The sequence below is a fragment of the Melanotaenia boesemani genome, chromosome 20 (genome assembly GCF_017639745.1).
Source record: "Melanotaenia boesemani isolate fMelBoe1 chromosome 20, fMelBoe1.pri, whole genome shotgun sequence".
Classification (NCBI taxonomy): Eukaryota; Metazoa; Chordata; class Actinopteri; order Atheriniformes; family Melanotaeniidae; genus Melanotaenia; species Melanotaenia boesemani.
Window position 1 is genome coordinate 12,290,752 of NC_055701.1, and position 20,345 is coordinate 12,311,096.

A 20,345-nucleotide genomic window follows, 5' to 3' on the forward strand; every position below is an offset into this window, starting at 1 on the left:
AGGCTCAGATTATAGGAACTCTGTCTTCTCAAGTAAAGTAAGTAGAGACATACGATTTAAAAGTGTATAGTGATAATAAAAAATATTGGGCTCCTGTTAAAATTTAGGTGCCTGACCTGGGAAGGTGACTGGAGCAATGACGTAGTCAGAGTTGGTGCAGAGAGAGGCAGGAGAGGCGTGTATGGCAAGATTGTGCTAAGGGTCTGTGGACAGGTAGGCCTTCTGGTAAAATGATTGTTTAATGGATAGGAGGGATAAAAATAAACAACCAGAATTGTTCTCACACACAGCAATTCTTTTTTTCTACTGATAATGTTGGTTAAAGCTGAATTCTACAGAAGTTGTAAAGTGCTGCACCTTCGTTTTGTTTCACCAGCTCCAAGAAAACATCAGCGTCCTCAGCAGTAGCCCTTTGGTTGAGAGGAAATGTTTGTATTCAGATCAGCACAGTTTGAATGATCCTTCCAGCACATTACAGCAAAGTGTTGAAAATGAGACGGTGAGAAAAATTAAATTAAACTGTTTAGTGGTGATCACTTTGGTTGTGATGTGTTACAGTTGTTTAGGTAATACAAATCTCTACAGATGGTCTCTAGCTCCTCACACCTGGGCGATGATGTTTGTGATGCTGAGATACAAGTAAATAAAATTGACAAAAGTGATTCCCCTCATCCTGCAGCTTGGCCTACGGTGAGTGTCATGCTTAAGAAAACTATGTCTGTACACTAAAAAAGTTACTGTAATGATGGTTTCTCTCTGACTGAAAGGATAAGACGCCCAGACGTACAGTCATTAGCAGGAGAGGCCACCTGACGTGGAGCTCTGAAGATATGGACAGTCTCACAGAGCACATAGATCAAGCTTCAACTCCCAAGAAACAAAGGTTGCACAGTTTGAACAGAAAAGATGAAATAAGTGTGCAGATTAAAAATGAGAACAGAGGTCAGAGTCACAAATTCGACAGCCATTGTGGTCATCTGCAGTTGCTTAAAAGAGAGGTTTCCATAACGGCTATTTTAGTTTCAGTGAGTCCATCACAGCGTTGGTGCCATTCTATGTGTCTGAGCGACCCCAATACTGCCATCCTAATCGGAGGGGAAACGTCAGAACAAAACTACTGCCATGATTCCCTGTGGAAGCTGGAGTTAGGTCAGCAAAGCTTATTGGTAATATTAGTTTTTTTTAATCCATGCAACAAGTTAGCTTCTTTAATAAGATTAAGACATTGGATTAATGTGTAGCACTAGAAGAGGAATTATTACAAACCAGAGATCCTTGAACTCTTGTTTTAGATTGTGTTTCTATGTGATGGTTACCTGACTTCCTTTTCAGATAGTGACTTCTGGTTTCCAGTGAACTCCTCTGCTTCTGGACCCTTGCCTCCATGTGCCCGAGGACACACTGCAACCTATGACTCAGACTCAAAGGCAGTCTTTGTGTATGGTGGCCTGAGGGAGGGTCAGCGCTACAGCGAGCTGTACATCCTCAGTACTCTGACCTGGAAATGGAAGCTTGTCACTGTGGGTTTGTTAGAAGTTACTTTCATATTGCTCTCAGCTATTCCTTTTTAAGACACATTAATATGTGTGTGAAATACTTTTATGCTACTTTGTGCATTTTAAGGCAAAAGGAAATGTACCAAGTTTGGCATATCATTCTGCAACGTTTTACAAGAAAGAGCTTTTTGTTTTTGGAGGGGTTCAGCCAAGCCATGCCTTGGGGGATAAATCCTGCAGCAATGCTCTATACATATTCAACCCAGAGTATGAACTTTGGTACCAGCCCATTGTGGATGGGGATAGGCCTCTGCCTCGCTTTGGGTTAGTCTTTGGAAAACAACCAAAGTAAATCTTGGTTGTGTTACACTTTAACACAATCTACATGTGATGCTTAACTTTTGGAACATTAACACAGTATTTATTGAATAGGCACTCAGCCACACTTCTCTCTCACAAGTTGGTCATATTTGGTGGACGGAAGACTGCTGCCTACCTTAATGATCTCCATGTTTTAGATCTGGGTAAGATGGAGACTGACTCAATGTTTTAGGTGAGAACGCTGTGTCCATGCTCATACTAATGGTTGAATTTTACTTTCTGAGTGAAGGTTTCATGGAGTACACAGCTGTGAAGTGTGCAAACATGCCACCGGTGCCTCGAGGGTGAGTAGAGAACTAATCAACTTTGATAAATGTCATTAATGCAGCCATCTGGTCCTTGTATTTTTAGTGACTAAGACGTGCAAAGCAGCACTGGAATTGTGTGTGTGTTAGTCAACTGACATGTCTTAACACTTTCTTTTTCTGAATATGAATTAATGGACAGGTTTCATGCAGCACTCCCGGTTTTGGACAACAGAATTTTGGTCAGTGGAGGTTGCAGTGCAATCGGTGTGCTACAGGATGTACACATCTTTAACATTGGTTAGTCCTCCTCCCTTTCACTGTTGGCCTTTGTGCCATTAATTAAATTTATGTTTCAATATGCAATCAAATTTAGATGTGTTCAATAAGGAGAGCAATCTTTTGCTATGTTTCCCTTTTAGATACCAGTATGTGGAGCTCAGTGGCATCTCCACCGCTTTGCTCCAAGCCTCGTGCTGGACACAGCATGATAAATCTGGGCAGGGCGTTCCTAACAGATGCTGAGGACCACAGACATGGTGAACACACAAATATCCAGTGCACCTTGTTGGTGTTTGGTGGGTCAGACTGCTCCGGTTCCTTCTACAATGACACAGTAAAGTGCACTGTTGTTATTGCTGTTGACAAGTGATTATATTTAAACTGCTGTGGATGGCGTGATTTGATGTGATAAAAGTGCATTTTCCTACGCTTGATTTGAGTCTCTCATAATCATTCATACTATCACCAGACAGGTGGTTTGCTGCCAGCAGTGCTTCCTGGGGTTTTGCACTTTGCATAACAAATCTCTAATCTGCATGTTTTACACTTTATGACCTTTACCTGTTCTCTACATATCATAAATTTGAGTTAAATCCTAACTGAATATTAAAAACTAAATTTTTATGTAAAAATGATAATAAATATTTTTAACCAAGTATTTGTGTTATTTAAAATGACTGGACTTAACAGGATTACTTTTAAAGCCCTTTATTTAACACTGTACATTTCTCAAGTTGCTGTTTTTATGCACGAAGATCATCAGGTGTATCCGGTTGGCGAGATGGGTGGCTCACTTTAAAAGCTTCAATCTCAAGCAAGGTCTCATTTAACCTTTTGATAGTTGGATACTGCTCTACATCCACTTTGAACCTGCAGGGATTAAAAACACAGCAGTGATGTGCCTCTGTATCAGATGTTTTAGAGGTCAGCTGGGTCTGAATATATGATGAGTGAATGAATTTCATGTAAAAGACAAGCTGTAGCCATGCTGATAAAAATGCAATATGATTAATGTTGGATTTCTGTGTCCAACGTTCCTCAAGTTTTAAATAATATGAAAGTTTTCATGAAATGTCTGATTACATACCTTCCTGCATTATAGACTTGTGGGACCAGACAGATGTCTGCCATGGAGATCTAAAAGAAGCAGAGATCAGGATAAAAAAAAAATCTGCACAGCATCTCATCCCTCAGCTTATTTTTTATCTGACAATCATGCTCCTACCTCATCACCTACACAGTATTTTCCTGATGTCTGCTTCAGAATTGGCTCTAATGCTGGTGGAGAACAGAAAGTGAGCATGAACCCTCTTGCAAAAATTATTCAGGTTGTATATGTGTGAACAGGCCTCCACCAACCTTGAAAACCACGATTAATGTAGTGTTGTGCCCACTGCACCTTCTCTGCTCCTATTTTTTGAAGCACGGACAAATTCTGAAACAACATTAATTATTACAGTGACGTTTGTGAAAAGGAGTGTAGAGCACTTTATCTCACCTTCCTGCTCACCTGCAGAGGCTGTATCCCTGAGGCAATGAGGTCGCTTATAATTCGAACCTGGGCACGTGCCTTTGGGTCTGCTGGAAGTAGACGAGGTCCTGGTCTGGTCTCATCAATGTACTGGATCACTGCCAACTACAAGAGAAAAATACTTTCAGTATTAGCCTATAGAAGTTTGAGTAGAACATATTTTGGTAAGATGCTGAGGCTGAAGTTTTCAGACTTACTGACTGTGAGAGGGTGATGCCGTCAATTTCAACAGCAGGCACTTGCTGCATGGGGTTAAATGTTTTGAACTTCTCTGTAAGCTTAGGCACAAAGAAGCTTTTATCAATTTAATAACACTACTTGCATAAACATATTGCTCATTTGAACACATCTTTTCTACAATCTCAATTTGACGAAAAAGTGCAAAATATGTAAAATATTAACAATAACATAATTAGTTATAAATCAAACAACTTTTCAATTGGTAGCAGGTATTAGTACCAGGACTCAGCAAAGATCTCTACATGGCATTATATGTTGGAGTAAAACCTGCAACATTCCTCAATACTGGTATTTTCACAGATGTGCAGGTTACCCATATGCACTAATGCACCACCATGCCTCCACAGATGCTGGGTTTTTAAAAACTGAGAACAAGACCGATGATATCTTTCTTCTGTCTAGAAACGTGGCAATCATTATTTCCAAATAATCATTTAAATATTTGATTCAAGTTTTTAATCATGTTTCTGTTGATCTTAATGAACTCAAACGCAGAGGAAATGACTGAGCTGATTTCTACCACAGAACTGTGTTTTTAATGCAGTGCTGGCTGAGAGCCTAAAGATGATAGCCATTCCGATATAGGCTTTCAACTCTGTCCTTTGGGTATAAACATTTTCAAAATTTTGTGAGTCTTGTAATGATATTTTGTATTTTAGATTATGATGTCCCTAAACCTTTGGTTGTTTGCTGTTGTAAAACATCATAAAATTGTTGTAAAAAAAAAAAAAAAAAAAGTTTTCACAAAGTGGAGAACTCATCTTTTCTTAAAGACTGCCTCTCTGGGATTATACTTTCTGTACCCGGTTATGAGCTGTTGTTCTCCTCCGTAGCTTCTTTTTGTAATTGCATTGCTGGCATGACATTTACAAATACTAATTTACAATTTCTTAATTTTTTTACTGCTATAGATAGGTTTCAGATGAAGACGTGCTTTGTTTTTATACACATTTCACACAGTGCTGTTTTTCCTCTCTCCAGTATTAAGTTATATGTCAGCATAGTGTACAATACTTTAGAAAACATGCAGTGTGTCATTTTGCTTTTCTATGGAGCCTGTGTATCCGTTTACCTGCTGCCCTCCATCTTTGATGAGATTAACTGGAACTTGGTCATATTCAATTCCTTTAAGAGCAAAAGCTGTGCACAAAAACTAGTTATGATATTGTTGATGTCAAAATTATTTACATGCGAACTAAGCAGCGTACAATGACATGACTTACCAATGCGGACCCTCCAGGAGCAGGAACTTCTGAAGTATCCATGAAGTACAGGCTGAATAGAAAAACAAAATAAAGCAGAAAGTATGGAGATAAATTTGAAGTCATTACAATTTCCCTTCATGCACTTAAGCAGTGTTTTAATTCACCTTGGTATGGGACATAGCTCTTTGGATCTAGACTTCCCTCAACTAGAGAGGGTCGAAGTTTTGCAAGAAGTTTAACTTTTTTTTCCTCATCCTCCAGCAGCCAATAGGAAGTGTCCATAAATTCCCTCCTACCTACTCTTTGGTCCATGACTAAGCATCATTTGGGCTTCATATGGTTCACATTAAGCAGATGGTGTACACACACTTGGCAAACATTTAATGTTGATATTTATTACCGTACCTTGGCAAGAGAGACTAACGTCAAATGCATTGCTGCTGGGTTAAAGCTTTTTAGTAATCGTAGAATTGGCTAAAGAATAGTCGATTAGCACATTTCACAGTCAAGTCCCGTTCCTTTGCCTCTACAATGGGCAAAATATGTCACTTATACACTATTTTTCTAGGTCACAGCAAAAAGTAGCCACTGTTTAACGGAGACCTCGGACACAGTTCAAGTCCAGGTTACATAACTTCCTGTTTCAAAAAATGGAGGACGGGCTTATTTGTTATTATCCAATAATTAGCCGAGTTGTGTGTCTTAGGCGGGATTATATAACGTTTAAGATACTGATTGGATAGAGCGCTCACCCGATTCACCAATCATGTCGCGGTTCTCATGGAAGTGGGAACATTCAGCGTATCGCGAGCCTGAATTTCCCTCAAAGCCCGCCCACGGGCAGTTAATCTCTGTTATTGAGAATCCCGATTGCTGTCTTCTGCTGGCCACGGTGCACGCTCCAGAGTTAGTCAAATCAAGTCGACCTTTTCACTTTTCCCACCATGGCGTCAACTGCATTAAGATCAGTGCTGAGGACTACAGTAAGTTTTTAAATGGCTGCATTCTGTTGAACTGTCAGTGGCTCAGACGGGTCATCTACCTTTGTTTACAAAGTGCAAGTGTCATGTGCTGCAGCCGGATTTATGTCTGGGTTGTTTTTGCTTTAACATCACTTGTTTCCTCAGGGTTATGGTTTGACTGTAGCCTTTTTGATGATCACCATGCTGTATAAAATGGTGCAAGTTGGATTTTCACGCAGCATTGTTATATTAAAGCACTAAGAAACATCACAGCGCACCTGGAGACAGATGTCCATTCATTCTCACTCAGCTTGACTTTGTCCTCTTTTCACAAGTCCACAATAACTAGTTGCTCATTAATCTGGTGGGCCAACAACCTGCTGCAGGAATCAACTGGTTATGTAAAATGTTTAACATAATATGTTAACCAAAGTTGTATTTTAAACAGAATCACAATAAATACTGCATTTGATAATTTGACTTTTTGATTTGCTTCTTTATTAGGTCTCTTTTAATGTTGGCCGTATGTGTTACTCCTCCTCAATGGTGAGTGAATAACAGTGCATCATTATTTGTCTTTAATCAATTTATTGTTACTCAGGGATGATAATGTGATGTTTCTTCACAGCCAACTATTAAACTTTTCATTGATGGAAAGTTTGTTGAATCCAAGTCTTCAGAATGGCTTGATATTCACAATCCTGTAAGTATTAAATCCCATCTGGATCATTAAACACTACTGGCAGTGACATGCTTAAAAATAAGCAGGTGTGCTTCGAACATTTTCATGTTACTCACACTTTATTAGCAAAATCTGTGGTGTAGCTTAAGCCATGGAGATCTAAGGCAACAAAAGGGATTTGAAACCTTAATATTCTTTGAAAAAAAACCTGCTAAAGCCTGAACAGTAAACAGAAAACTTAAGATTTAAAATATACACCTGTTGCATCTCGTCTTAATGGATTCTTGTGGCAAGAACATGCTTAATGGTGTAAAATTGTTCAATGTGAAATTACCAAAGAGGAATTTGGTGTATAATTAAATATAAGAATAGACTGATAACATTGGTCAAATTTACACAATTTAATTGATAAGTTAATCATCTAAAGGAAATATAACTGACTCATCTTGATTGTCACTTTTTTTCTCTTTTCTGCAGGCTACCAATGAGGTGATTGCCCGAGTACCAAAAGCCACCCAGGAGGAGATGCTGGCCGCTGTAGAGTCCTGCTCCAGAGCATTTCGCTCCTGGTCTGAGACCTCCATCCTGGCTCGGCAGCAGATCTTTCTGCGCTATCAGCAGCTCATCAAGGACAACATTGTAAGTCAAAGAGTGTGGGGTATGCTGACCTGAAAACATGAATTTTACCATGTGGCACAACATCTTTAACTTGGTTTTATCATTATTATCAGTAGTTTGGAGCTGCTGTTTAAATTTGACATTGAAACTTGAAAGCAAAAAATGACTAAATGACTCTTTATGTTTCAGAAAGAACTTGCCAAAGCCATAACATTGGAACAGGGCAAGACCCTTGCAGATGCAGAGGGGGATGTGTTTAGAGGATTGCGTAAGTTTATTTTACACACGTGTGCACAGATAGCTAAATATTTACATTTTTATGCCTACATAGGCTGCCCATCATAACATAGGACGGGTTATTATATGACCTTGTTGAATAAACAAGACTTATGTCCACATTTGAATTTCTGCACCACAAAATATATAATGTGGGAAACAAAAGAGAAGTCAGAATAATGAATAAAGATTTCTACAACCCATACCAAAGATGATCAGTGGTGTTCAGGTCTGAACTCTGTGGTGGCCATTCCATGTGTGAAAATGATGTCTCATGGTCTCTGAACCACTCTTTGACAATTTAAACCTGATGGATCCTGGCATTATCATCTGGGAGTATGCCACCATACTGTTTATGCATCTTCAGGTAATCAGCTGACCTCATTTATTTTGGTGCGCATTGTTGAACCCAGACCAAATCATAATTTTGCACTTTTACAGTAGGTACAAGGTATAAGTGCCTGATGGGCTTCTTTAGTTGCTCCAGACCCCTGTCTTCATGCACTTCAGCATAGACCATTTAATCCCAATACCTTGAGCTCTCTTCATATATCTGTGGAAATGCTCTAACTTTCATTATTGTATATTGTTATAAGTTCTGTTGTTGACTTTCTTCTGTTTGATTTCACTAAATGTTTAAGAGCTCGGATTAAACTTGGCTTAAACATAATGGTTCAAAACTATATGTTCAGGTTTTAATAATGCAGTACAGTTCTTAATCCCGATTTTAGAAGTTTCAGCAATCTCCTTAGTTGTTCTGTATTCTTGATGTGGACAAATAATGTCACCACTTTGGAACAGGACCTGTCTTCTCACATGGTTGTTTAAGGATTGAGAAGCTCGTTACTACATTAAAAACATTGAATTTGTATTGTTCATAGTGGATTTACTTTACTGTAAAAGCATTTTGAGATTAATATTTTATCAAGAAATTAACTGATATAGATTTTAAATGTTAGAAATATGGTGAATATACTCATTAAAAAAAGTCTAAATGCTTTTAAATAAAGCTAAATTGAATCGGGTAATTAAACACATTCAAATATACACCTTAGTACTCTGTTACCTCCAAATATGTTATCAGTCTAATTTAAATTGTATTTGACTTGAATGAATGAGCGATGAGTTACATGATGTGTGGGATTTCTACCTTTTCTTTGCAGAGGTTGTGGAGCATGCCTGCAGCATCACTTCCCTGATGCTTGGTGAAACTCTCCCCTCCATCACCAAAGACATGGACACTTACACTTACCGGTTGCCTATTGGGGTGTGTGCCGGCATTGCACCATTTAACTTTCCTGCCATGATCCCGCTCTGGATGTTCCCTATGGGTATGGTGTGTGGCAACACATACCTGCTGAAGCCTTCAGAGCGGGTGCCAACCTGCACCATGCTGCTGGCTAAGATGCTGCAGGATGCCGGCGCTCCAGATGGAACACTAAACATCATCCACGGGCAGCATGATGGTAAGAGCTGACTTCTGTTGCCTATTCGAATTGACTGTCAGTGCATAAATAGCAGAATGGATTTTAAGATTATAGTAGGACTGGGATCAGAAAGGAGAAAGGCTTATGTTAGAATTTCTAACATCTTTTTTTCTATTGGCACAAATTAACTGACTATAATATGTCACTAAACATAAATAACAGCTACAAAAAGTACATGGTAATGACTTATGATCTGACTTAAGTACATGATGATTGCTTAAACTTTTTTACATATTCATATTTTATGGCTTATTTAATGAACATTTTAAAATAAGCTGTTTTTCTGCCCCAGCTGTGAATTTCATCTGTGACAATCCAACCATCAAGGCAATCAGCTTTGTGGGCTCAAATCAAGCTGGAGAGTATATTTATGAGAGAGGCTCTAAAAATGGAAAAAGGGTTCAGTCCAACATGGTGAGTGCCTAATGATAATGCTACAGAGGTTTGAGGCTTACTGTAATTGTCCAGAAGGTGGCAGCATTGGCCAATCCATTCATGTTAGTTTTACTAGCTCTTTTCTTCCAAATATGCAAGATCAGAGCAAATCAGAGTGCAGCTGTGCATCACAGTGTAAATTGTTAATGTTTAATTTATGTTGAGGCCTGTAATCCCTTTCACATAATGTAAAATTATAAACAAATTCACTGTAAGTTTGTTTGCTGTTTGTTCAAAATTCCCCGACATGTTTCTGCTTGTGACTAACCAGTTGCTGTAATGTGAAGATCAAACAGCAGAAAGCTAACCACTTCTTGTGTACTGTAGGGTGCCAAGAACCATGGTGTGGTGATGCCTGATGCCAACAAGGAGAACACTCTGAACCAGCTTGTGGGTGCAGCGTTTGGAGCAGCAGGACAGCGCTGCATGGCCCTGTCCACGGCCATCTTGGTGGGTGAAGCACGGAGCTGGTTGCCGGAGCTGGTGGAACGTGCCAAGGCTCTGCGAGTGAATGCAGGTGCACGCCCCATCGACTCGCCTTTCACCTCTGTCTTTCATGAGCGTGTTCTCCCAAAAGTCTTTGGTTTAGTCATGTTGGGGCCACCCACGCCGCCCTAACCTCACCTCTAACTCTTGAAGTCGGCTTGGAGCGAGGGCTTGTTGAGTCAGTCATGCTGCAAATTTGTGGCCAGAACTGCGGTCCAGACCTCAATGGCGGTTTAGACCATCAAATCCTTTGAGAAATAAGTTGATGTGAGGTAAAATGGTGGAGGATTCTTCCTGTTCATAATGATACTGATTTTTGTTATACAAAGGAAACCCACATGTATAAATTTTAGTGAGAGGGCCTCAGGGTGCTCCTTATCCTGGCTTTTGGGTGTTTGTTGCAAAAAAAAGTGTTTGAAAAGCTTCACATTTTAAATGTCAGATCATCTAACGTACTATGGCATGTAACCTTAGACTTGGTTGTTTTTGGGGCCCTGCTAGGAGACCAGCCTGGTGCAGATGTGGGGCCACTGATATCTCCCCAGGCCAGGGACAGAGTGTGCAGTTTGATCCAGAGTGGTGTGGATGAGGGTGCCAAGCTGCTCTTGGATGGCCGGAATGTCAAGGTCAAAGGTTACGAGAACGGCAACTTTGTAGGACCCACCATCATCGGCAGTGTCACAGTATGTGCGTTCCTGTCTCTGTGTGCCGACAACAATTTATATGTATGTGATTTAAAAATAATTCTACTAGTAGTAAAAGTGTTTTTGTTGTGCTCTCATAGCCCGAGATGAAATGCTACACTGAAGAGATTTTCGGACCTGTGCTGGTTGTTCTTGAGGCAGAAACTCTTGATGATGCCATCAGTTTGGTCAACAAGAACCCCTACGGCAATGGCACAGCCATCTTCACCACAAATGGTGCCACGGCACGCAAATATACTCATGAGGTGGATGTGGGCCAGGTGAGTGGCGGCAGCCTGCAAATGTGTTCCTCTGTTTGGGGAGAAAGAAGGCATTCACATCTGTCTGTCATGTCTATGCAGCATCTCAAACAGGTAGCACATCACATTTCTGTTTAAAAAGCTTCACATATTTAAAAAAAAAAAAAAAAAAGATTAAAAAAAATTTATTTTCTATGTCACGTATCCCCTTGTTTGCTCCTGACCTAAAATACACACCTTGGATAACCCCCTTCTCTCCACTTCCCTGCCCACTAAAACTCAAAATAGCTACAGCAAATAATGTGTCTGTAAAGAAAAACCGCAGATTATAGAAACAGTTTTCCAGGTAGTATTAAGGGAAGGGAAATCTCCAAACTCAAAAGGGATTCCTAAGGTCCTGTTCGGCAGTTATGCATAAATATCCTTCACCCTGTTTGTTTGCCTGTGGAGCCTAGTTATGCCCTGTGTTTGCTGTTCACATGTCGGGGAATGTTGTGCAGGCCATGTGCTGCACTCTTTTCCAAACCTCTGTGCAACAAACATCTACTTTTCTTTTTTTCATTCCATGCACCTTTGCCAAAAGGCCTCAGTGTGTCCAATCTTATTCTTGCTGTTTCAAACATTCTAAACCAACCATGCCTCTACAGCCTTCATAACTAAATGTTTTATTTAGTTTCTCCACTCTCTCATAAGGGCATACTATGTTTTCAAAACAGCAAATGTAAGCCACAAGTGTAGCTTTGTTTAGTGTGATCATGTAGGCTTGTGTTTTAAACAGCATGGATGCAGCATATCTTTAATCAGCTGCTTTCTGCTTATCCTAGCAATTAAGGATCTTAGAATTGTTATAGAAGCTTGCACTTACGGAAATGAAAAGGATAATACTTATTTGCAGGTTGGAGTCAATGTACCAATCCCTGTGCCTCTGCCAATGTTCTCCTTCACTGGATCAAGAGGATCCTTCAGAGGAGACATGAATTTCTACGGGAAACAAGTAAGCAGAGTAAACACATTTTTAAATGTAGGAAGACACCATTGCAGCTAAGTTTGGATGTAAATGTTTATTTTTTTTCTTTTCAGGGAATCCAGTTCTACACTCAAATCAAAACTGTAACATCACAATGGAAAGCTGAAGATGCCACCTTGAAAAGTCCTGCGGTTACCATGCCAACAATGGGAAGATAAATACTTAATCTTCAAAGAGCTTCTGAGGAGAATTTAGGCGACCTTCTCCCATGAAAAACAGACTTATAGAATAGAAAAGTTCATGAACAGACAAAATACCACCTGTAAGACTCTATTTCATCTATATGTACAGATTTTGTGTAAATGTCCATCACTGGCAGATTTTAAGTGCAAAAGATCTGTACAGATGAGGTAACGTCATAGGATCAATGTCAGTTCATAAAATACAAAACCAGTATTAAAACTCTTGTAAATACATTTTTTTGCGCAAACTCTCCACAAATATTTGTATATATCTGTTAACAGAATTCAAGCAAACTTAATATATGACAGAAAGTACAGACACACTGTATGCATGCATGGTCAAATATTTAAAACACTACACAACTTGTATTCTGCTACACTCATCACTGAGACTCTATGGGTAAAGCAAAAGCAAACAATTCAAACTGTGATATGATATGCAGAGGCTCCATCGAGGTCATGTGGTGTACATATCCGGCAGGCTGTTTGAGGTTGAGGCCAGAATGGACTCAGGCGCCTTGGGGCTGATGGTTGCCGGGCAGAGCTTGTCTCTAATTCTAGAAGACAGTCATCATTGTGCAACGCTAAAATGCAACCGTCTTGATAAATCACATGTAGGCACTGACGTTCTTGCAGCCGCTGCTGTTTCAGCTAAACATGCAATGTGGGACCAATAAATCTGCACAGGCTTGTAAATTGCAACTTTTATTCTCATCCATTCTTTTTGTGTCTTACTCGGCAGCATCAGTGTCATTGAGGCTCTTCTGCTTCTCAGAGGAGGCACATAAAGCCAGATGTTGGCAAACTTTCCTATCAGGAAAATGCAGAATTGCAGTTAAATACAGGAGATTGTAGAGAAAACCATGTTTTATAGCAGACTTGTGTCTTTTCACTCAGGCCTCTGGCCTCCCTTAAAGGGGTTACTCTGGGTCAACACAATGCTCACGAATTTGGATGCTGCTAACTAACTGTCTTCGCTTGCCAAAAGTTCTGTGTTATTCTGCTGGACAAGGTGCCAGACCATTGCTAACATGAATATATTTCTCTTGCCTGCCTTATCCCATGCATCCAGATCCCCTGCACACTCCTCTCTGAAAATCATGTTACCAGCTGCTCTCTGACCGCAAGTGTTCAAAGAACAAAATAAACTGTTGGTGCACGTGAAGAAGGACCAATAGGCTGAAAGAAAATCGACGTGACCAGATGTTTGTTTCCAAGCACACGACTCTGCGGCTGGACCTATTTTTACTATTGTGCCCAGACTCTTTCTTTATTCTTTTTAAGCAGCTGGATGGAAAAGAAAATTGGTTGAAGCCTAACTTATGTTTTATGGTATCCTCTTCTGCTGAGAAAATGGCTGTTTAAAACATTAAAAAGAGGGAGGAGTCAGCAGAGGTTCAGCCTGGACTAACTGTATGGTGTCACTGCACTTTGTTCTTCAGAGTTAATTGATGCAGAAGTTTTGGTTCATTTTAGGGGATTACAAATGGATTTAATGTGTTATCTGGGTTGAAGTCAGTAAGCAAAACAACTGGCAAGGCTTCTGCTAAGTTAAATCTGAGCCAGTTATAGGAGTGGGTTATTACCTTTCCCTCTGTCCATTCATTCTAGCAAAGAGAAGGCTGAGAACTTCCTCCTTTTGCTCCCAAGTGAGATCTGAGATTTGGATTTCACTGTCTGGAAGATAAGACCTTTAAAAAAAAAAGAGAGATAATAATGAAAAAAAATTCTTGTTACACCAGTCCATGTATTTATCCAGTAAAGACTTGGATGAACCACAGAGTTTTGTTTACCACTGCATTAGCTGCAAGTGGCTTGAACAAACATGAGAAATTAAAAATATCACAAATTCAACCATAGCAGTAATGGAAAAGATGAGCAAGGAAGTGGATCTACCATTTAGAAGCTGCCTCCATGTCTGAATAGACAGAGTTGGTACTGTAGGGACTTTTATGGAAAGTGAGGATAGGTGGGAACTTCATCTTTCCTGCTGTGGCTTCTCTAAACCTCCAATGATAATCTTGCAGTGCCTCCTTCTTGTACCTAAGTTTGCTGGCAGTTATCTCCTGCCTCACATGATCCAGCGCCTCATAGAAGAAGTTCTCCAGCTCTGTGCGCTTCTTTACAATAATGTTCCCCAGCTGCTTGACTTTCTGGATCTCCTTCTCCCGCATTGCAAGGACTTTCTGTAGTTTGTCCAGCTCTACCTGGCTGGCCTGGATGGTGACCAGGCTCATCTCCTTTTCCTTCTCCTGTTGCTCAAGTTTTCCCTCTTGTAACTTCAGGGTCTTCTCTAAGGAAGCAGCTTTGGCCATGAGTTCAGAAAGCTCCTTTCTTTTTACTTTAATCTGCGCTGCCTCCTTCTTTACTATTGATTCAAGCATGTCCTGGGTGAGAAGACATTGGAGGAGAGTGGTTAAATAAATGACAGAGTCTTTACATCTTTATAGAAGTAGAACAGATAATTATTTGTGCGGTAGCCTGGACTGCTGAGTGATCAGCAAAGCGGGTTTACTCTCTTGATTTGCTGTCATCATCAGGGGTAGATTAATGAACCCAAAATTTATTTATCTTAATGAATCGGTGCCAGAAAACTGCAGATGACAAGCCATTGAATTTGAACCCAGATACCAGTGGAAACTCACCACAACCACTGACCACTGAGAGGTTGGATAGTAGTCAGGAGGTCGGGGGGGAGTAGGACCACAAGCAAAATACACAGGGTCAGCACAAGTAAACAACACAAGGGAAAAACCATCTGAAATATATTCTGAACAGATCTGACAAGTGTTTCATAACTTAAAATGACTACAAAGATAAATAGTCTCTATCCACGGATTGGCAGTTAATATTTAAACTACTGTTTGCTGTTATTTGGCTTAAACAAACCTTGTCCAGTGCCAGCAATGTGTTTTTCTCAATCAGTGAGTTTGTCAATTTCTTCAGGTCCTCTGTCTCCTTTATGGTATTTTTCAGTGTTTCATTTAGGTGATCATGCTCCTTGAATGCAGCATGTAAGGCACCTTCCAACTGCCTAAATAGTTGACAAGACAAACAAGAGTCACTGAGAAATTTATCCCCAGTTATGAGCAAAATTTCAAGTTCTGATGTTGTACTCATTGTAGACTATAATTTATCCTGCATGAGGGGGCTCAAGTGGGATAAAACAAAGCAGGTATGGGTTTGGATGTGTTTGCTCTTGGTTTTGAAAGTCTTATATAGAAAACAAATTCAGCTGGATTGTTGTGTTTGATTTATGTGTTCAACTTTAAATCAATTACTGACACTAAGACTAAGCCAGAGAGGCCACGCCAATATCAATGTTGATGTTTTATGAGCTGTAAAAATAGCAAAGCAGAGGCAGAGTACACATCCTATGGCCTCAAAAGTAATAAACTATGGTCTTCCACACATGCTTTACTCTCTCCTTTATGCAGGCGTTTCTGGGATGACTAAGGATGTGATCGTTGGCTCAGGTGATGTACACTATAATGCACATGGATGTACCAGGGCAGCCAAGAAAATAATATTAGCTCTGGTTATATATATTTATGTACATAAACACTTAACATGAGTAAATTATTTTTTCTTTGCGTTTTGCATGACAGTGCAGTTTAAAGGATAAAATTAAAATCATAACACAGCAGCACAGACACTCACGCAATGACTTCTTGGTGGTCCTGCTTCAACACGACTATCTTTGCATTACATTTATCCATTGCTTCCTTTTCCATGTATGCCTGCAAGGAAATTAGCAAATTTCATGTTTCCACCTGGGATATCAAAGCTTGATTTTCATCACTATCGCTTCCCAACCTTTAGTGAAGATTTGTCTGACAATGTATTTTAAAATCATATTTATGACATAGTAGGTTTGTCCTCCAGAGTGTGGGCATCTTTAAAACTCTATACCTTTTCCTTGAAGTATTTTTCCTCCATTTTGCTCAGCTTTTCTCTGTGCTCCTTGTCAGCAACGTACATGCTTTGTTGAATCTATAAAACAAAGACATGATTGTTGGCTGTACTGAAACATTTCCATAAACAATATAATATTTTCTGTCTCCTCACATTGATGAGTTCCTGCTCCATTTGGGCTTCCCATGCCTCCTTTTCTCTCATTTTTTCCTGCATCATTTTTAAGTCTCTGGCCTTCACAAACATAAGGAAGCAGAATTAAATCATGTGGTATATTAAATGATAAAACAGAGGATCATTATAGCATATCAACTTATATGTAATCAAGCTGTGGCAAAAATTCCACAACTGAAGCTTTTGGAAGAGACAAGACTTTAAACCAGAGTTCATGAGGGTAGACTCTTCTACAAGCCAACTTAAGCACAGATCAGTCATGTTAAATGTCTCAAGATGCTACTGTGGAGAAGCCTGTCTGAGCAAAAATGTGACAAAGTGACCAAAATCATGAAAGACTAGAAAAACACGCACCCACAAACATGGACATGATGACTAAATGAGAGGTTATCAACCATCTGATTACAACTTCAGGGCTAATCTTTATTCTACAGATAACTCTGTAAATGTTCATCTACATCAGTACAGCAGTATTTACACAACCCGGTTTGTATCTTCTAATTTTTATCCTATGTGATCTGTCAAACGGAAAGCTTTGCTAATATTTCCACCAGTCTGAAGTTAAAAGTGATCAGCTTTGCTTGCATCTGTTCTTTCCTCGTGTTGTGTCTCATACAATAAAATGATCGGGGTGACTGAACCTATCACGTTTCACCATGTTTCATTTTCACAATGAACCATTTTATCACCTTGCAAAGTTAAAAGGGTTTGAAGCCTTGAAGTCACATTTTTGTAGTGAAACAAAACCTTTTCCGCCCCTAACCGGGCATTTGTGATAATTCCATATATGTCTGAAATAGGATTGTTTAAAGCTGATCCAGACCATGCCTCCTTTTTCATCTTTAGAAACTTATTGGACTCCGTTTAACTATTATGAGGTAAGGACTGGAAGATGGAAAACAGCTGTTAGCAAAACGTTTTTCGGTATCTTTTTTGTCGCTCGACTTTTTCTTGTAAGTTTGATGGTTTGGGCTTAAAGATTGGAAGTAGAGGTCAGTGAAGGCTCGAGTCCAAATAAGTTCCCGTTGATGTATGTTATGTAAATTAAACTGGCCTTCTAGGCTAAAGATCTGTGTGACAAGTAAAGTATGTTTAACACATCAAAACCAGTATTGTGACTGCATTTTCCCAACCAAGCCCTTTTAAATTATGTTTTTTTTTCCTGTGGCCACTGTTGTGGATTAAAATAACATTAGACCATGTAACTCGGAATGTGAAGCTTTTTTATATATATATATATATATATATCACAGTTGCTTTGTTTAGTCATTTTTTTTTTACCATAATGAATGTCAACATAATTACACACAAGACAGCTGTTTAGAGACAGCGCAGCACATTTTTTAAATGCTACAGGTTTAAGATGCACACAGAAAATTACAGCAATTCTGCCAGCTGCAACAAATCTGACATTCTTCTAGCAAGATAAATGTTTTCATGAGATTTTGTTTTAACTTTGTTATAATTAATTAAAATAGGAGTACTTATTAGCATAAAAAAACACAAGTACTTGATTTTGTGCAGCAAGCCCCAAGACCATCCCTAACTCAGGTATCCTTCGATCAGCCAGCATGCTAAATCAAATTGAACCCAGGACTAATCCTTCAGCCAAACTCTTGCAGATGAGAGGCTACAGGAGAATGAAGGGAATGGGATGAGAGCTTGGCAGCAAAACGTTAAATGAAAGATTGTTTGTGGCCACATCTCTGCAGAGTCCTCTGTTGCAACTGAATGGGTGGACAATGTACCCAGCTGACACAGGATGAGTTGATAAATAAGGTTCAGGGATTATATGAGGTCATCATTTGCAGTTCATTGTAATTGGTGATGTTTTTTTGCTTAACTTTATCAGCATCTTAACATCTCCACCAGAGGAATAAATACCCTTAACTTTTCTGAGAGCTACAAAGCGATGCAGATCCTACTTGTGCAATGTTTGGCCATGTTTTTCTGTCCTGTAATTAATCAAGGAAAGGATTGTGTTTCTATCCTTTATCTTGTTTTTCTTCTTTTTTTTAGGGTCTTAATAGGTGACTTAAGGGACCGAATTTTTTATTTTATTTTATTTCAAACCTTGCCAGCTTGGCTATGTTTAATGGACTAAATTACACCTCAGCTTGCATTACTTTAAACTCACCAGTTTATTCTTCTCTTCAAGTGCCAGAACTTCCTGCTTTTTAATGTACTCCTCCAATTTACTGATCTGTTAAGAGCAACAGAAAACTTGTAAATTAATGTTACACATATTTAACGAATACCTGGGTACATTTCCTCACCTTCTCCTCTTTAGCGGCAACTTCTCTCTCCCAGTAGGCAGTCATATCGAGCGATTGCCTCTCTGAGTGGTACAGGTGATTGGTCAGCAGCTCGTTAGCGCTTGCAAGTTTATAGCTATGCTCTCGATAATCCGCGACATCCTGCTCGGTGACCTTTAACCTCAGCTCCCACAGAGTGGCATTGGCCCTGGCCGTTTCGATATCCGTATCTTTGTCCGCTTTTGACTCGTGTTTGCTATTTTTCTTTCCTTTCCTGGGCCAAAATAAAAACATTTTGCAGCTGCAGCACGAGTTTTAGTTTGGGTGACAATGTAGGGCAAAAAATAAATAGATAAATAAATGAAAAATAGAGGCACACTTACCCTCCTTTCACCCGCTTTACTTTAGAAGCTTTCGTCGTCGGCATGACTACATCAAACCTTAAAGGAAGCAGGGAAAGGATGCACAGTGAGGATACAGCATCGGTAACTGCCAATGTTTGTTTGAGCTGTTGTCATGGAGACGTCGCTGCCCTTTAACCTGTGATATCATTTAAGCGTTTTTTTTATTCACTGCCATAATTTAATCATTTGCAGTAAAATATTTCAACTCTACTGTCCCGTTTATTTTTAGTTTTGTATTATTTTCTTTTTTCTTTTTTTTTTATCTCCGTTACAAGTTGGGTCGGTTAATTGTTTATTTAGAATGATCCTGCATGCATCCTTTATTGCTTTAATTAAATATTTTCACTTATTAATGACTAGAAACGCATGCTTTGAACCAAATCCCTAGATTTGTGATTTTTTTTATATATTCATGAAATATAAACAGCCAGGACAGACAAATATGATTACCCACGTGGCAAGATGATGTTGTATGAATGCTGCATTATGTTTAAGAATGTGGAGGTAGAGCAGTCGCAACTGAGAAGAAGCAGAATGAAACAGTAGTGTTGTACATACAAAGTAGGTTACATTACATGCTGCATTCACTTGCACTTGGGTATCTGAGATTTACCAAGCTGTACTCTGGATCTTCAGTTTACACTGAATATTTGTTAGAATGTGATTTTCCATTTTTTGGGACAGCATCTGCTAGCCAGGCCACCCCTCTGGCCCTGCCCTTGCTTACAAAAACCCCTGTTCTCGGGCTGTCCACAAAGTTTTAATGTAATTTTAAACTTTTTGGAAACAAAAAAATACATTTTGTATACTCAAAATGTTTTCCAAAGCCTTGACAGTGTGACCAAATGTGTACAAACCAGGACCATGAGGTCAAAGCAATGGCTAACACTAATATTATTTACCCCTGTGTTGGTAACCTATTACAGAAGAATAGATCAGACCTGTCTAATAATAGACACTGCAAACATGACTGCAGAAGATCATGAGATGCAGATGTGTCTTCTCCTGAACGGCCTCTGGACTAGACCAGAATGGCTGCATTTGTCACTTGTCTTGTAATTACAGTCTTTTCACACTGGGTTCTATCAAACAGGATCTGTTTGCACATGATCTCCTCCC

The 20,345-nt window shown here is 39.4% G+C and overlaps 4 protein-coding genes across 6 annotated transcripts in view; 2 read left to right on the forward strand and 2 right to left on the reverse strand.

The window, feature by feature from the left end:
- Positions 1–3,060, forward strand: part of zgc:163014 (uncharacterized protein LOC100038766 homolog) — a 3,414-nt gene extending 354 nt beyond the window's left edge. Inside the window, exons 2-13 of one of the 2 annotated variants that reach the window (XM_041971415.1) lie at positions 1–37; positions 108–213; positions 377–499; positions 586–690; positions 768–942; positions 1,021–1,149; positions 1,333–1,520; positions 1,624–1,820; positions 1,929–2,020; positions 2,107–2,161; positions 2,325–2,422; positions 2,545–3,060. The exon at positions 1–37 is cut by the window's left edge and continues 131 nt beyond it. In XM_041971415.1, coding sequence (XP_041827349.1) covers positions 1–37; positions 108–213; positions 377–499; positions 586–690; positions 768–942; positions 1,021–1,149; positions 1,333–1,520; positions 1,624–1,820; positions 1,929–2,020; positions 2,107–2,161; positions 2,325–2,422; positions 2,545–2,774 — 1,535 coding nt within the window. In that variant the 3' untranslated portion in view covers positions 2,775–3,060. The remainder of the gene's footprint in view (positions 38–107; positions 214–376; positions 500–585; positions 691–767; positions 943–1,020; positions 1,150–1,332; positions 1,521–1,623; positions 1,821–1,928; positions 2,021–2,106; positions 2,162–2,324; positions 2,423–2,544) is intronic. The other variant, XM_041971416.1, reaches the window with a different exon arrangement.
- A 36-nt stretch (positions 3,061–3,096) lies between these two features.
- gstz1 (glutathione S-transferase zeta 1) lies at positions 3,097–5,914 on the reverse strand. 2 transcript variants are annotated; one of them, XM_041971418.1, is made up of 9 exons: positions 5,786–5,914; positions 5,399–5,450; positions 5,248–5,315; positions 4,133–4,213; positions 3,915–4,040; positions 3,764–3,839; positions 3,630–3,682; positions 3,492–3,541; positions 3,097–3,274 (listed from the first exon to the last, which is right to left on the reverse strand). In XM_041971418.1, exons 1-9 carry the CDS (start codon positions 5,813–5,815, stop codon positions 3,148–3,150), a joined length of 663 nt encoding a protein of 220 aa, XP_041827352.1. In that variant the 5' UTR covers positions 5,816–5,914; the 3' UTR covers positions 3,097–3,147. The 2 variants fall into 2 exon arrangements, with proteins under 2 accessions (XP_041827352.1, XP_041827353.1); XM_041971419.1 differs by lacking the exon at positions 5,786–5,914 and adding an exon at positions 5,545–5,736.
- A 334-nt stretch (positions 5,915–6,248) lies between these two features.
- Positions 6,249–13,180, forward strand: aldh6a1 (aldehyde dehydrogenase 6 family, member A1). The gene is made up of 12 exons (XM_041971417.1): positions 6,249–6,361; positions 6,845–6,888; positions 6,971–7,045; positions 7,502–7,663; positions 7,832–7,910; positions 9,082–9,384; positions 9,698–9,819; positions 10,168–10,357; positions 10,828–11,009; positions 11,111–11,290; positions 12,165–12,263; positions 12,350–13,180. Exons 1-12 carry the CDS (start codon positions 6,325–6,327, stop codon positions 12,452–12,454), a joined length of 1,578 nt encoding a protein of 525 aa, XP_041827351.1. The 5' UTR covers positions 6,249–6,324; the 3' UTR covers positions 12,455–13,180.
- Positions 12,936–19,276, reverse strand: LOC121630888 (basal body-orientation factor 1-like). Its single transcript, XM_041971420.1, has 11 exons — positions 19,206–19,276; positions 18,844–19,096; positions 18,705–18,770; positions 16,547–16,627; positions 16,391–16,471; positions 16,139–16,218; positions 15,368–15,512; positions 14,375–14,865; positions 14,065–14,169; positions 13,214–13,288; positions 12,936–13,035 (listed from the first exon to the last, which is right to left on the reverse strand). Exons 1-11 carry the CDS (start codon positions 19,247–19,249, stop codon positions 12,936–12,938), a joined length of 1,521 nt encoding a protein of 506 aa, XP_041827354.1. The 5' UTR covers positions 19,250–19,276.
- Between the last annotated feature and the right edge of the window lie 1,069 nt (positions 19,277–20,345).

Coding starts and splice junctions, on each gene's coding strand:
- gstz1 (XM_041971418.1), bottom strand. CDS start 5,815: ATGCATTTGACGTTAGTCTCTCTTGCCAAG. Junction 3,683..3,763: donor CATTAATCGTGGTTTTCAAG/GTTGGTGGAGGC, acceptor GTTCTCCACCAG/CATTAGAGCCAATTCTGAAG. Junction 3,275..3,491: donor CAAGTCTATAATGCAGGAAG/GTATGTAATCAG, acceptor TAATCCCTGCAG/GTTCAAAGTGGATGTAGAGC.
- aldh6a1 (XM_041971417.1), top strand. CDS start 6,325: ATGGCGTCAACTGCATTAAGATCAGTGCTGAGGACTA. Junction 10,358..10,827: donor GGCTCTGCGAGTGAATGCAG/GTGCACGCCCCA, acceptor GGGCCCTGCTAG/GAGACCAGCCTGGTGCAGAT. Junction 11,291..12,164: donor ATGAGGTGGATGTGGGCCAG/GTGAGTGGCGGC, acceptor ACTTATTTGCAG/GTTGGAGTCAATGTACCAAT.
- LOC121630888 (XM_041971420.1), bottom strand. CDS start 19,249: ATGCCGACGACGAAAGCTTCTAAAGTAAAGCGGGTGAAAGGAGG. Junction 16,472..16,546: donor TGGAGCAGGAACTCATCAAT/GTGAGGAGACAG, acceptor TTTGTTTTATAG/ATTCAACAAAGCATGTACGT. Junction 14,170..14,374: donor ATGGAGGCAGCTTCTAAATG/GTAGATCCACTT, acceptor TTTTTTTTAAAG/GTCTTATCTTCCAGACAGTG.